This window comes from Salvelinus alpinus, chromosome 9 (assembly GCF_045679555.1).
Source record: "Salvelinus alpinus chromosome 9, SLU_Salpinus.1, whole genome shotgun sequence".
In the NCBI taxonomy this organism is placed as follows: Eukaryota; Metazoa; Chordata; class Actinopteri; order Salmoniformes; family Salmonidae; genus Salvelinus; species Salvelinus alpinus.
In genome coordinates, this window is record NC_092094.1 from 33,114,514 (window position 1) to 33,130,596 (window position 16,083).

General features: G+C 41.3%; 1 protein-coding gene across 1 annotated transcript in view; it reads left to right on the plus strand.

Annotated features, from left to right (window-relative positions):
* Window positions 1-15,782, plus strand: part of LOC139584671 (peptidyl-prolyl cis-trans isomerase FKBP8-like) — a 54,408-nt gene extending 38,626 nt beyond the window's left edge. The window contains exons 4-8 of the mRNA XM_071416789.1: window positions 75-292; window positions 10,104-10,282; window positions 10,504-10,581; window positions 15,066-15,203; window positions 15,313-15,782. Coding sequence (XP_071272890.1) covers window positions 75-292; window positions 10,104-10,282; window positions 10,504-10,581; window positions 15,066-15,203; window positions 15,313-15,399 — 700 coding nt within the window. The 3' untranslated portion in view covers window positions 15,400-15,782. The remainder of the gene's footprint in view (window positions 1-74; window positions 293-10,103; window positions 10,283-10,503; window positions 10,582-15,065; window positions 15,204-15,312) is intronic.
* Window positions 15,783-16,083: the final 301 nt, after the last annotated feature.

The window sequence follows — 16,083 nt, forward strand, 5'->3', positions numbered from 1 at the left end:
TGAGGCTCTCCACATTGCTCCAGTCTGAGTGTGATTGAAGGTTTGTTTATGTGTGTGTATTTGTTTTTTGTCAGGGAGCCTGATATTCCAGCCTGGGCCCCCTTACTCTACCAGCTACAACTCCTGAACATCAGAGAGAAGCCCGACCTCCTGATTCTCCCCATCTCTGACCGTATACGCATCGGCAACCAGAAACGAGAGCGGGGGAACTTCCATTTCCAGAGGGAGGAGTACAGCATGGCTGCCAGGGCCTACTGGATGGCTCTGGACGTCCTTACTACACGCACTAAAGGTAGTCCCTTCCTTCATCACGTGCATCCTGCTACATACACACGCACACATGCACACACACACGCACACACACACAGCAGTAAACAGATTTTTTACAACTAGCACACTTCAGAAAAATACAGCTTCCACATTTCCAGCACCCAATTGCATGATAGTCTCCTCATGGCTTACTGCTAGTCCATCTCAGCACTAATCATACTATCATAATGCGGAGGCACATCCACCAGAGGTGACTGTCAGGAGAAATGTTATTGTTAATTCTTATGGTAATCAAACCTAATAAACTTTCATGTTAATTCAAGGTCCTTAATCATTTTAATTGCTGGAAAGGCAGGGTGGACCCAAGAGAGACATTTGACAGATATGAGTCAGTGAGGAGAAGAGCATGGGCTGCCTCTAAATGTATCAATGATGATGTGCCAATGGTTACATTTTCCTCAGCACTTAATAAGCAATGAATATATTCGATGCAACAAGACTGTGAATTTGCCGGATGAGCGGGTGAGATAACGCTAAAGAATATTCAGAAATTCAATAGATGGCATATAACTCCATCATTGAATATCTGCATTAGAATTATCACTGCACATCCCAACAGATATATACGTTTCTCTTGGGATTACCACAGTTAGTCATTGCACTACAATGTATTGGCATAAGGCATTGTGTTTTTGTAAAGCAAAGGTTCACATGCTGGGATGGTTTCTGTCAGATAAATAAATGCAACATATAAATAAAACTTGCATCAAAACACTATGTCTCTAGTCACCATTCACACTTGAATACACAATGGCATAACCACACTCCTGGAATCTGAGCGAGATGAATCAACCTGGTCTGTCTCTAGAATATCCTGTAAATCCTTGAATAGCTGCTCCATCCCCCTAATCTAGATCCTAACATAGCTCTGCTAACAACAATCCCTCAAATATCTTAGACTAATGGTAGGCCGTCATTGTAAATAAGAATTTGTTCTTTATTGACTTGCCTAGTTAAATAAAGGTTAAATTAAAAAAATATGTTAAAGAAATTAACTTACAGTGCCAAAAGTATTCATCCCCCTTGGAGTTTTTCCTATTTTGTTGCATTACAACCTGTAATTTAAATGGATTTTTATTTGGATTTAATGTAATGGATATACACAAAATAGTTTAAATTGGTGAAGGGAAATGGAAGAAATAACTTGTTTAACAAAATTCAAAAATATAAAAACCGGAAAAGTGGTGCGTGCAAATGTATTTACCCCCTTTGCTATGAAGCCCTTAAACAAGATCTGGTGCAACCAATTACCTTCAGAAGTCACATAATCAGTTAAATAAAGTCCACCTGTGTGCAATATAAGTGTCACATGACAGTATATATATACACCTGTTCTGAAAGGCCCCAGAGTCTGCAACACCACTAAGCAAGGGGTGCCAACAAGCAAGCGGCACCATGAAGACCAAGGAGCTCTCCAAACAGGTCAGGGACAAAGTTGTGGAGAAGTACAGATCAGGGTTGGGTTATAAAAAATATCTGAAACTTTGGAACATCCCACAGAGCACCATTAAATCCATTATTAAAAAATGGAAAGAATATGGCACCACAACAAACCTGCCAAGAGAGGGCCGCCCACCAAAAATCAAGGACCAGGCAAGGAGGGAATTAATCAGAGAGGCAACAAAGAGACCAAAGATAACCCTGAAGGAGCTGCAAAGCTCCACAGCGGAGACTGGAGTATCTGTCAATAGGACCACTTTAAGCCGTACACTCCACAGAGCTGGGCTTTATGGAAGAGTGGCCAGAAAAAAAGGCATTGCTTAAAGAAAAAAATAAGCAAACACATTTGGTGTTCGCCAAAAGAGATGTGGAAGACTCCCCAAACATATGGAAGAAGGTACTCTGGTCAGATGAGACTAAAATTGAGCTTTTTGGCCATCAAGGAAAACACTATTTCTGGCGCAAATGCAACACCTCTCATCACCCAGAGTATTTCCATCCCCACAGTGAAGCATGGTGGTGGCAGCATGATGCTGTGGGGATGTTTTTCATCAGCAGGGACTGGGAAACTGGTCAGAATTGGAGGAATGATGGATGGCACTAAATACAGGGAAATTCTTGAGGGGAAACCTCAAGAACCTTCCAGATATTCCAGTAGGACAATGACCCTAAGCATACTGCTAAAGCAACACTCGAATGGTTTAAGGGGATTCATTTAAATATCTTGGAATGGCTTAGTCAAAGCCCAGACCTCAATCCAATTGAGAATCTGTGATATGACTTAAAGATTGTTGTACACCTGCGGAACCCATCCAATTTGAAGGAGCTGGAGCAGTTTTGCCTTGAAGAATGGGCAAAAATCACAGTGGCTAGATGTGCCAAGCTTATAGAGACATACCCCAAGAGACTTGCAGCTGTAATTGCTGTAAAAGGCGGCTCTACAAAGTATTGACTTTGGGGGGGATGAATAGCTATGCAAGTTTGTTTCACGAGAAAAAATATTTTGCATCTTCAAAGTGGTAGGCATGTTGTGTAAATTAAATGATATGAACGCCCCAAAAATAAATTTTAATTCTAGGTTGTAAGGCAACAAAATAGGAAAAATGCCAAGGGGGTGAATACTTTCGCAAGCCACTGTACCCCATGGCCATTGGCTCAACTTACCCCAAGCCAAACATTTTGATTATATTAGCCCACACAGCTACAAGGACACACTTTCATGCTGTGTTTAGAGAACCCAAATTATGTATAGAACAATCTTAAAAATATCTACTTTGGTTTAGATACAAGCATCATGAAATACAAATCTCTTAAATCTCTTAACACAATAAATGAATTTGACTTGGTCAAAATGTTATTTGCTTACCAGTTTTTCCATAAGGTTTCTCAGACTCCAAGAAAGGATATCCTCTTCCTAAATATTAGGTCCAATTATTATTATCATTATTATTATTTTTGTATTATTAATTAATTGTGTGTATAGTTTCCTGGAAACAATGGGTTGTTCAACTTACCCCACTCTCCCATAAACTAAAAGGGCATTGTCATAATTTTCACAGTATTATTCCAAACTCATGGTGTAGACATATACACTGAGTATACAAAACACTAACCCTTGTGTGGTGTTCGGGTCTGTGGGACCCATTTTCAATGTTTACTAAAAGAAAAATGATACAATGAATAATTTATTCAACCTGAGAGTCATTGGCCTCATTGGCCTCAATGAAAACACACTGGACCCGAGCGTAATAAAAGTGTGGAAAATTGTGTGTGTAGGTGAAAACAAGTAAAAATTAAACAAAAATGTTTGCTGTGTACCTTCACTCTGTCTTCCTCCTCCCTGGGCCTGCTGATTCAACATAGCACCAATAACCGGTCTGTCTCCCTGCCTGTCTGCCTGTCTCCCGCTTTTCTCGCACTCTTTACCCTTTGTAGTGTGTGAAACTACACAATGTCTTGCGGGAACCTGCACAATGTTATTACAATACATTATTTCAATACATTATTTTGATACATTGTAAAAATAAAAAAAAATGCTGTATTTTCCTACACTCTACTCCAGCCAGGTGCAAATTGGGGGAGGGACACAACAAATAAATAGCTTTGCATGTGTGGCTCCTTACCACAATCAATCAGGAAGGCAAAAATAATCTCTGCTCAGAGGGCCTTAGAAATAATTTTTGCAGAGAGAGAAGCTAGTGTGGAAGGAGCGTCTTCCACTCTGGAAGATTAAGAATTTTCCGAATATGAGGATCATGTCTCTGTCAATTCGGAGTCTGACAGTGAGTTGGAAGAAGAGGATGAGATTGAAGCTCAGCCAGCCTCAGGACCAGCCCGTCAGCAACCAGCTCAACAGCAGCCTGCAGGAGGAGAAAATATGGATGTCAAAAAATTGTATGGTGGCTGGCTGAGGTCGAATGGTGAAAATTGAATGGTGAAATTACCCAAGGAATGAGCCACCCCGCATGGCTGCCAATGTGATGCAACCAGGGCCGCCGCGGATGGCGGTTACTCATGTGCAGGACATAAAGTCTTCTTTTGAACTGTCCATCCCAGACACCATCCAGAAAATCATTCTGGACTGGACTAATTTCGAGGGAAGGCGTGTTTTTGGAGAGAGATGGAAGGAGATGGACCAAACTCATTTACATCCATACTTTGGGGTTCTTATCCTTGCTGGTGTTTTCAGATCCAATAGGGACTCCACAGAATCCATGTGGGATGCAGGAACTGGCAGAGAACTTTTCAGTGCAACAATGTCTCTGGAAAACTTCCACATAATTTGCAGGATTATCCACAGAGAGACAAGCTAGCTACAATCAGGTCAGTGTGGGACAAGTGGGTGGACCGCCTTCCCCTGTTTTACAACCCTGGCCCAACGTTACTATTGATGAGCAGCTTATGCCATTTAGAGGCCTCTGCCCCTTCAGGCAGTACATACCATCTAAAATATGGAATCAAGATCTGGGCTGCCTGTGATGCTGCTTCATCATATAGGTGGAACTTGCAAGTGTATACAGGGAAGCCAGATGGAGGAGCCCCTGAGAAGAACCAATGGATGCGGGTTGTCCTGGACGTGACACAGGGACTCCGTGTCCACAACATCACATGCAATAACTTTTTTACTTTGCACAAACTGGGACAGGAGCTCCTCAAGAGGAAGCTGACGATGGTAAGAACAGTACGAAAAAACAAGCCATATCTCCAAACTCAGCTGTTGAATACATGGAACAAGTCTATGAATTCCTCAGAGTTTGTGTTCACTGCCTACACATACCTAGTGTCTTATGTGCCAAAGAAAGGGAAAAATGTGGTACTCATGAGTATGCTGCATAGGGATGGGAGAATCTGTGGCAAGGAACATAAAAAATTTGAAATCATAATGGATTGCAATGCCACAAAAGGAAGGGTGGACAATTTAGACAAGCTGGTGACTGGCTACAGATGCAAAAGAAGAACCCTACGCTGGCCACTTGTGATATTCTTCAACATCTTGGACATCTCGGCGTACAACGCGTTTGTCATCTGGATGGCGTTGAACCCAGATTGGAAAAGAGGGAAGCTCCAGAGAAGACAGCTCTTTCTCGAGGAGCTGGGCAAGGCATTGGTAAGACCTCAAATCCCGAGGAGGCAACATATCTCAAGGATCCCAGCTTCTGCAGCCATCGTGAGGAGGATTCAGGAGGAGGATGTTGGTGCCCCATCCACCCGACCCACAGAACCAACAACTCCAATACCGGAAGTGTGAGTGATGTTGTTGCATGTGTGTGTCCGACTCTCCTACCTTGGCCTGCTGTAACTATATATGTGAGTGAGTGAGTGAGATGTCAGTAAAATTCCTGAACTAAGTGTTTTCATCATTCTAGATTGCAGGACCCAAGAAGGACAGGAAGACACAGTACACATGCATCAAGTGCAATAAATGCATTTGAAACACACACACACACACACAGTAAACCTCTGTCCCTCATGTGGTGTGTAGACCGGCCTTCATTTGTGTATTTATCATTTCCATAAAATACTGTATTTAAATTTGTTCTTCCAATTTGTTCAGTTCAAAGCAATAAACATCAATAGTGATGAAAACCTTGTTTCATTTATATTTGTTAAAGATAAACATGATTTATTCCATCCATGTCTTGATTATAATTTAATTTTGTTTTCAAAAATCACATTTTATGAAAACAAACGAATAGCGCTTTTATTGATAAATGTGATCTAGCAGAGGTAAATGGCAACAAATTTTTTTTTTTTTTTTTAATTATTTGTAATTTTACCCCCTTTTCTCCCCAATTTTCGTGGTATCCAATTGTTAGTAATTACTATCTTGTCTCATCGCTACAACTCCCGTACGGGCTCGGGAGAGACGAAGGTCGAAAGCCATGCGTCCTCCGAAACACAACCCAACCAAGCCGCACTGCTTCTTAACACAGCGCGCCTCCAACCCGGAAGCCAGCCGCACCAATGTGTCGGAGGAAACACCGTGCACCTGGCTCCCTTGGTTAGCGCGCACTGCGCCCGGCCCACCACAGGAGTCGCTGGTGCGCGATGAGACAAGGATATCCCTACCGGCCAAAACCTCCCTAACCCGGACAACGCTAGGCCAATTGTGCGTCGCCCCACGGACCTCCCGGTCGCGGCCGGGAGGCCCGGGTGGCAAATATTAACCATGTATGCTGTCTATATTGCTTGTAATTGATATGTCAACATCTAAGTTTTAAGTATTTTTCACGTAAATTGTTATGGCTGTATTGTTTTAAAAACCCAATAATGTCGTGGGTCCATCAGACCCGCAAACATTGGGTGAATAACAAAAACATGAACACTACACTAGGTTTAAGAACATGACATAGACTGACCAGGTGAATCCAGGTGAAGGCTATGATCCCTTATTGATGTCACTTGTTAAATCCACTTCAAATCAGTGTAGATGAAGGGGAGGAGACAGGTTAAAGAAGGATTTTTAAACCTTGAGACAATTGAGATCATGTATATGTGTGCCATTCAGAGGGTGATTGGGCAAGACAAAATATTGAATTGCCTTTGAACGGGGTATGGTAGTAGGTGTCAAGTGCACCGGTTTGTGTCAAGAACTGCAACGCTGCTGGGCTTTTCACACTCAACAGTTTCCTGTGTCTATCAAGAATGGTATACCACCCAAAGGACATCCAGCCAACTTGACACAACTGTGGGAGGTATTGGAGTCAACATGGGCCAGCAATTTGCATACCGCCCCAACAGATCCACAGATTACGCAATCTCTATTGCACTCAAACACTGCCCTTTCCCACCTGGACAAAAGGAACACCTACGTGAGAATGTTGTTTATTGACTACAGCTCAGCGTTCAACACCATAGAGACTTTAAAGCTCAGCACTAAGCTAAGGACCCTGGGACTAAACACCTCCCTCTGCAACTGGATCCTGGACTTCCTGACGGGCCGCCCCCAGGTGGAAAGGGTAGACAACAACACATCTGCCCGCTTCATGTTCCTTGGTGTCCACATCACCAACAAACTATAATGGTGCAAAAACACCAAGACAGTCGTGAAGAGGGCACGACAACACCTATTCTCCCCCGGGAGACTGAAAAGATTTGGCATGGGTCCTCAGATCCTCAAAATATTCTACAGCTGCACCATTGAGAGCATCCTGACTGGTTGCATCACTGCCTAGTATGGCAACTGCTCGGCCTCTGACCGCAAGGCGCTACAGAGGGTAGTGCGTACAGCCCAGTACATCACTGGGGCCAAGCTTCCTGCCATCCAGGACCTCTATACCAGGCGGTGTCAGAGGAAGGCCCTGAAAATTGTCAAAGACTCCAGCCACCCTAGTCATAGACTTTTCTCTCTGCTTCCGCACGGCAGGCGGTACTGGAGCGCCAAATCTAGGTCTAAAAGGCTTCTGAACAGCCTCTACCCCAAAGCCATAAGACTGCTGAACAGCTAAGCAAATGGCTATTTGCATTGACCCCCTCCCTTTTTTATTTACACTGCTGCTACTCGTTGTTTATTATCTATGCATAGTCACTTTACCCCTACCTACATGTACCTTAATTACCCCCTGTATATACAGTTGAAGTCGGAAGTTTACATATACCTTAGCCAAATACATTTAAACTCAGTTTTTCACAATTCCAGACATTTAATCCAAGTAAAAATTCCCTGTCTTAGGTCAGTTAGGATCACCACTTTATTTTAAGAATGTGAAATGTCAGAATAATAGTAGAGAGAATGATTTATTTCAGCTTTTATTTCTTTCATCACATTCCCAGTGGGTCAGAAGTTTACATACTCTCAATTAGTATTTGGTAGCATTGCCTTTAAATTGTTTAACTTGGGTCAAACGTTTCGTGTAGCCTTCCACAAGCTTCCCACAATAAGTTGGGTGAACGTTTGCCCATTCCTCTTGACAGAGCTGGTGTAACTGAGTCAGGTTTGTAGGCCTTCTTGCTTGCACACGCTTTTTCAGTTCTGCCCACAAATGTTCTATAGGATTGAGGTCCGGTCTTGTGATGGCCACTCCAATACCTTGACTTTGTTGTCGTTTTGCCAAAACTTTGGAAGTATGCTTGGGGTCATTGTCCATTTGGAAGACCTATTTGCAACCAAGCTTTAACTTCCTGACTGATGTCTTGAGATGAAGCTTCAATATATCCACATAATTTCCTTCCTCATGATGCCATCTATTTTGTGAAGTGCACCAGTCCCTCCTGCAGCAAAGCACCCCCATATTTCATGATGCTGCCACCCCTGTGCCTCACGGTTGGGATGGTGTTCTTCGGCTTGCAAGCCTCCCCTTTTCCCTCCAAACATAACGATGGTCATTAGGGCCAAACAGTTATATTTCTGTTTCATCAGACCAGAGGACATTTCTCTAAAAAGTACGATCTTTGTCCCCATGTGCAGTTGCAAACCGTAGTCTGGCTTTTTTATGGCGGTTTTGGAGCAGTGGTTTCTTCCTTGCCGAGCGGACTTTCAAGTTATGTCGACATAGGACTCGTTTTACTATGTAGATATAGATACTTTTGTACCTGTTTCCTCCAGCATCTTCACAAGATCCTTTGCTGTTGTTCTGGGATTGATTTGCTCTTTTCGCACCCAAGTACGTTCATCTCTAGGAGACAGAACGTGTCTCCTTCCTGAGCGGTATGATGGCTGCGTGGTCCCATGGTGTTTATACTTGCGTACTATTGTTTGTACAGATGAACGCGGTACCTTCAGGCATTTGGAAATTGCTCCCAAGGATGAACCAGACCTGTGGAGGTCTACAATTTATTTTCTGAGGTCTTGGCTGATTTCTTTTGATTTTCCCATGCTGTCAAGCAAAGAGGCACTGAGTTTGAAGGTAAGCCTTGAAATACATCCACAGGTACACCTCCAATTGACTCCAATTATGTCAATTAGCCTATCAGAAGCTTCTAAAGCCATGACATACATTTCTGGAATTTTCTAAGCTGTTTAAAGTCACAGTCAACTTAGTGTATGTAAACTTCTGACCCACTGGAATTGTGATACAGTGAATTATACGTGAAATAATCTGTCTGTAAACAATTGTTGGTAAAAGTACTTGTATCATGCACAAAGTAAATGTCCTAACCAACTTGCCAAACTATAGTTTGTCAACAAGAAATGTGTAGAGTGGTTGAAAAATGAGTTTTAATGACTCCAACCTAAGTGTATGTAAACTTCCGACTAAAACTGTAGCCTTGTTATTGTTATTTTATTGTAGCTGTTTTATTTTTTACTTTAGTTTGTCTAGTAAATCTTTTTTCTTCACTCTTATTTTTCTTAAAACTGCATTGTTGGTTAAGGGCTTGTAAGTATGCATTTCACGGTAAGGTATACCTACACCTGTTGTATTCATCGCATGTGATAAATACATTTGATTTGATTTGATCCCTGTGGAACACTTTCTCAAGCATTTCACTACACCCGCAATAATATCTGCTAAATATGTGTATGTGACCAATAACATTTTATTTTATTTGATACCTTGTAGAGTTCATGCCCGACGAATTGAGGCTGTTCTGAGGGCAAAAGGGGGGGTTGCAACTCAATACTAGGAAGGTTTTCCTAATGTTTGGTATACTCAGTGTATATAAAATACAGGACCATCACGTTTTTGACTGCACTAGGCCTTTAACAGTGGATTTGAATAACTGTGGCAAACAAATATACAGATGTCCTTAGTACATCAAATACCCAGTCTCTCCTCCGTTCAGTTCCGTTGTAAGTATATAATTCTCCCTGAAACCTAGAAAGACTGGGACTCCCAGTACATATACATGACAATAGCCCAGGTGTGAGAAGCTGTGTGGCCTGTTTCCCCTAGATGGTGGAAGTGCTGTGCTGGTGGAGGGGGAGGAGGTGCAGGACTACCGGGTGAAGTGTCTCAACAACCTGGCAGCGGCTCAGCTGAAACTGGAGCAGTACGACGACGCACTACACACCAGCCGGGATGTTTTGTCCCTGGACCCACAAAATGTCAAAGCCCTCTTCAGGACAGGAAAGGTGAGGGACACACTAACATCACATTACCTCACCTTCAAACCACCTCCATTAGTCTACAGTGCCTGGGGGAATGAATAATTATATTACATAATCCTATTCAGATATTTTAGATGAGTGTAAAGATTTACTGCAAATCAAAATGTACAACTGAAACATGTACAGTATACTACTGAAGGATGCTGTTGATTTAGCTGTTCAGAGATATTGCAATCTGTTTGCAGCTTCTGTCAGACAAGAGCGAGTATGGTGAGGCCATGGAGATACTGAAGAAGGCTCTGAAACTGGAGCCGTCTACCAAGGTGAGATAGTCTGTCTATCTAAATGAGCACATCTCTAGGTTCTCACCACCTCTCCCTAGCCTCTAACCTGCTAGTGAAATCCAACCCCCCACAAGACACTGTCTCAGCTGACACTAGGCAAGAGATGTATTGTATCATTTTATTTCCATCACAATACTCAACAAGTTCTTAAATCATGTCTGGAGTAGTGTGTGACTCACAGTTCACCCTTAGTTAACAACGTTATTGGGCTATAGTATGTACTAGTATGTACTATAGCCCAATACTGCCAAAGTCAAAGTAATGCCAAAAAAGAAGCCGTTGGGCATCGGGTTGTGTTGTATTTTACAGCACTTAAAGTAGTGGACTTGAATTGGAAACTACATTCCCAGTTGTCACTCTACTTTGTCACACAGCATGTTTACTATGACAAACGCTGAGAAACTGAGAATATGAAGACCCAGTCTTGGAAAATTCCCCCAAAACGTATAATGGGTGTGTGCTTCAAAAACAATTACGGTAGATTTCGCCTCTGTATTGGTTTAGACTAGAATATGTGGAATGAAATGTTTTTCCATGACCAGAAAAAACTGCAGACTGAAAACTCACCTCAGATTTTGAGCATGGGCACAATATAGTTTAGCAAAGAAAAGTCAACCAAAGGTATTAGAGCGCAGACACTTTGCAAAGATCATTGTGTAGTGTTAGTTCTATAGCCACAGTGAAGACCTGTTCTGTCTTGCTCCTATTGCTGTCTGCAAAATTCTCTACTCAGCCACAAATATCAGAGCTGTCCGGAAACACTGATATCACACTAATAAAGTAAATCAACATTTTCATTAATTTAACACTTTTAAGTCCTCCATTAGGACTAAAGTTGCAATGAGGGCCTACAGTTAGGTAATAATATCATTATGCCCCCCCCAAAAACTCCAAGTGTTACTTTTTTCTATATAGAAATGTTTGCCCTTGTCTGTATAATTCTGAGTGTTGTGTGTTTGTTTTTAAACCATGCTCTGAATGTGCTTTTCTATGGCCATCGCCCTATTTGGCTTGACCTGAAGTGTGCACTGGTGGTGGTGAGACACTGTTGTCTAGACAAAACTAAAATATCTGCTGCCTTGGTAATTACACCCTTGCCTTGATGGCGGATAAAACCATCTTTACCCCCAGAGACCTCATTTAGCTGAGTAGGTAAGGAATTGAAAAGCAGAAACATTCTGAATCCAAATTACATATAAAAGCCTTTTTGCACTATCGACACTGACTATCAGAAATATTCCATTATTATCAATCAATCATCTTGATAAGAAAGAACATCAATCTTTTGTTTGACCAGAGCTTTGTCATCAAATCTCATTATTAATTTAAGTCCTATAAAAAAAATCTAACCAGTACTGTAATTTCAGTATCACTAGAATGAACAATGACAATTAGGCTACCGAGACCCTACTAAATACAAAGAAATGTGAAACTAAGTACACTATAAAACACAAGACAACTTTGAGCCATTGCTATCATTTCAGGAAATTGAACAAACATTTTCTGCAAGTAAGACATTTTATTGAATCTAAGATGGTGTTCCCCCCAGAACCCAATATGAACCCCAGTTGACAATCTCTTGTAGAAAGCTGAAAGACCTAAGCACTTTATTTCCTACTTTTATGCTGCTATACACACAAATGTTGCAAGTAGCTCGAGTACCCTGACTAGGGTATGAGAAATGGAGCTGGGAAGAGGCTCAGAAATCCAAAACTGTACAAAGACTATGCTCAAAACTGCAATATACGAATATGCAAAGTGTTCATAGGACTCCCATTATATGTAATAAAATGAATGCAGAATTCTCTGATACCTGCTGTAAGTGTGAGCAGGAAAATGACACCCATGGCTACATGGGAAGATTTCTGGGAAAATGTAGAAACGGAGCTGGATGGCATGTTCAGATGTCCTATAAGAATGGACTCATGGCTATTTGTAGTGGGTGTCGTCGGAAACAGGTCCTCACTTACCTTAGCACAGCTCAATCTCCTTAACTCTTTACGGCCCACAAATGCATTCTCCTTAACTGGATAAAAGATCAGCCACCCACAATAAATCAGTGGTACTGTGAGATCTTTAAAGTGCTGCCACAGGAGAAAATGTGTGCTATATTTAGGAACAAGGAAGGAGACCCTATATAATACAGTGGGGCAAAAAAGTATTTAGTCAGCCACCAATTGTGCAAGTTCTCCCACTTAAAAAGATGAGAGAGGCCTGTAATTTTCATCATAGGTACACTTCAACTATGACAGATAAAATGAGAAGAAAAAAAATCCTGGAAATCACATTGTAGGATTTTTAATGAATTTATTTGCAAATTATGGTGGAAAGTAAGTATTTGGTCACCTACAAACAAGCAAGATTTCTGGCTCTCACAGACCTGTAACTTCTTCTTTAAGAGGCTCCTCTGTCCTCCACTCGTTACCTGTATTAATGGCACCTGTTTGAACTTGTTATCAGTATAAAAGACACCTGAAGAAATCAACTGTGGGAGCAATTATTAGGAAATGGAAGACATACAAGACCACTGATAATCTCCCTCGATCTGGGGCTCCACGCAAGATCTCACCCCATGGGGGTCAAAATGATCACAAGAACGGTGAGCAAAAATCCCAGAACCACACGGGGGGACCTAGTGAATGACCTGCAGAGAGCTGGGACCAAAGTAACAAAGCCTACCATCAGTAACACACTACGCCGCCAGGGACTCAAATCCTGCAGTGCATAGACGTGTCCCCCTGCTTAAGCCAGTACATGTCCAGGCCCGTCTGAAGTTTGCTAGAGAGCATTTGGATGATCCAGAAGAAGATTGGGAGAATGTCATATGGTCAGATGAAACCAAAATATAACTTTTTGGTAAACTCAACTCGTCGTGTTTGGAGGACAAAGAATGCTGAGTTGCATCCAAAGAACACCATACCTACTGTGAAGCATGGGGGTGGAAACATCATGCTTTGGGGCTGTTTTTCTGCAAAGGGACCAGGACGACTGATCCGTGTAAAGGAAAGAATGAATGGGGCCATGTATCGTGAGATTTTGAGTGAAAACCTCCTTCCATCAGCAAGGGCATTGAAGACGAAACATAGCTGGGTTTTTTCAGCATGACAATGATCCAAAACACAACGCCCGGGCGATGAATGAGTGGCTTCGTAAGAAGCATTTCAAGGTCCTGGATTGGCCTAGCCAGTCTCCAGATCTTAACCCCATAGAAAATCTTTGGAGGGAGTTGATAGTCCGTGTTGCCCAGCAACAGCCCCAAAACATCACTGCTCTAGAGGAGATCTGCATGGAGGAATGGGCCAAAATACCAGCAACAGTGTGTGAAAACCTTGTGAAGACTTACAGAAAACGTTTGACCTCTGTCATTGCCAACAAAGGGTATGTAACAAAGTATTGAGATAAACTTGTTATTGACCAAATACTTATTTTCCACCATAATTTGCAAATAAATTCATTAAAAATCCTACAATGTGATTTTCAGGATTTTCTTTTCTCATTTTGTCTGTCATAGTTGAAGTGTACCTATGATGAAAATTACAGGCCTCACTCATCTTTTTAAGTGGGAGAACTTGCACAATTGGTGGCTGACTAAATACTTTTTGCCCTACTGTATGTGACCCTTTTAATTATCTCTTCACCCTAATCTCGCAGATACCCTGAGAAGTGTTAATATAAAAATTGCTGTGAGTCTATGGGTCTTCTGTTGATACAACTGAACTCTGGCCACTTGACTCTTCTTTCTTCTATAGTATTATTGTTCCTCTATACTCCATTAGGGGTATTTTGTATTTGATATACTACAGCCACACAACAGTCAAATGAATAAAGGCATGTAATGAAAGCTGATTCCAGGTTGAATGAAAAGAAAGATCGTTAAGGGTAATGGAAGATTGTAAGAGAGCAGAGAACTGAAAGTGAATGTTTAAATCTTGGTTTTTTTGTGTTTTTGTTTACTATCACTGTTTTGTTTGTGTTAGTTGGTCATGTTATGTTTTATGTTACCTTATATCTACATCTATACAATTTGTTTATGATGTTGACTTGAAACAAGGAAAATTAAATAATAAAATATGTATCTAAAAGACAACTTTGGTGAGGGCTGAACAAGAAACTGACATATATTTGTTGTATAATATTGGTTGACAATTACATTTTATGCTAGAAAGATAAACAAAATGTAAGTGTCAAGAATGTCAACATTAGGGGATCTAATTCAAACTGATCAAGTCCAACTATGGCTTGAGCCTGAGATTGTTGCATTTAATATGATCTATGCTACCATCTACTGGTCAACTCCTATACTACAACCTCATTCTCAATGACAATCCAGCTAGCATAGTTCACTGCTAAAATTCTAAATTGTATTGTATAAGATTATCCTTTATGAATACACCCCATCATTAATTTTGTTTCACAGTGAGGTTAAAGGTAAGTGACTACAGTCTGTCTCTTTCCCTTCCCAGGCCATCCATGTTGAGCTGTCAAAGCTAGTGAAAAGGCAATCAGGAGGCAAAAACACCCAGAAGTGGCAAGCCAAACCTGCCCAGCTCCTTGGAGACAATATTGCCCCATTTCTGACTCCTTCTAACAAGAAGCCACCTGTAAGCCACTGAGAACTTTCCCTGAGTGAAATGTTTCAGTTGAATTCAGTTCACAAGTAGGAAAAAAACATTTGACTGTTTTTTGACATTGCGTCACTTGGTGTTTCAGGGAATTTCATGGAAGTTCCTGCTTGGTGCTCTGGTGGTGGCCTTGGGCAGTTTAGTGACGTCAGTGGTTCTGACTGCAAGAAACTGACGTCCTCTGCAAAGGAACTGTCCAGCTCATGAATAGTAAACTGACTTGTGTCTGCTGTGAATAATAAATAAACTGCACTGAACTATGGAAAAACCTGTATCAACGTTCACTGACATACTGTAGCAGCACCGACATTTGCACCACAGATTGTGTTTATTTAAGTGTAACAGAGTAAACTAATGGCACTTCTTCCGAAGAATGTATGCAATGTCTTTTTTTAATTAATTTTTTTATAAAACAGCTTTGTGATGGAATCCATTTTAGTACAAAACTCAGACTGGAAATAGTCACATGGTCAATGTCTTGTATGAATGAGGGGCTTCTGTAATAACAGGATATATGTGTCCCAATAAACTGTATCTATGTCTATGGAAAATCGAATAAATAAAAGTGTACCGTCTGTTGATACAGAAACAACATGCTGCATACTTTAATAGCTATATTCCAGTCATTACTTATGAAGGACAAATAATGAAGAGAAATTATAGATAAAACGTATCGGTTCTCATCGGCCATTGGACATTACACAACCATTACACAAGTTGGAAATCACAAAACAATGAGTGGTTTGGAAGGAATCAGTGACAGTGGCTAACTCTGCAAGCATTGCAAAGCATTCACTATCCTGCTGTTCAGTGGAGTGGATGTGTGGTCCCAAATCTGGGATTAAGGGGTTAATGATGA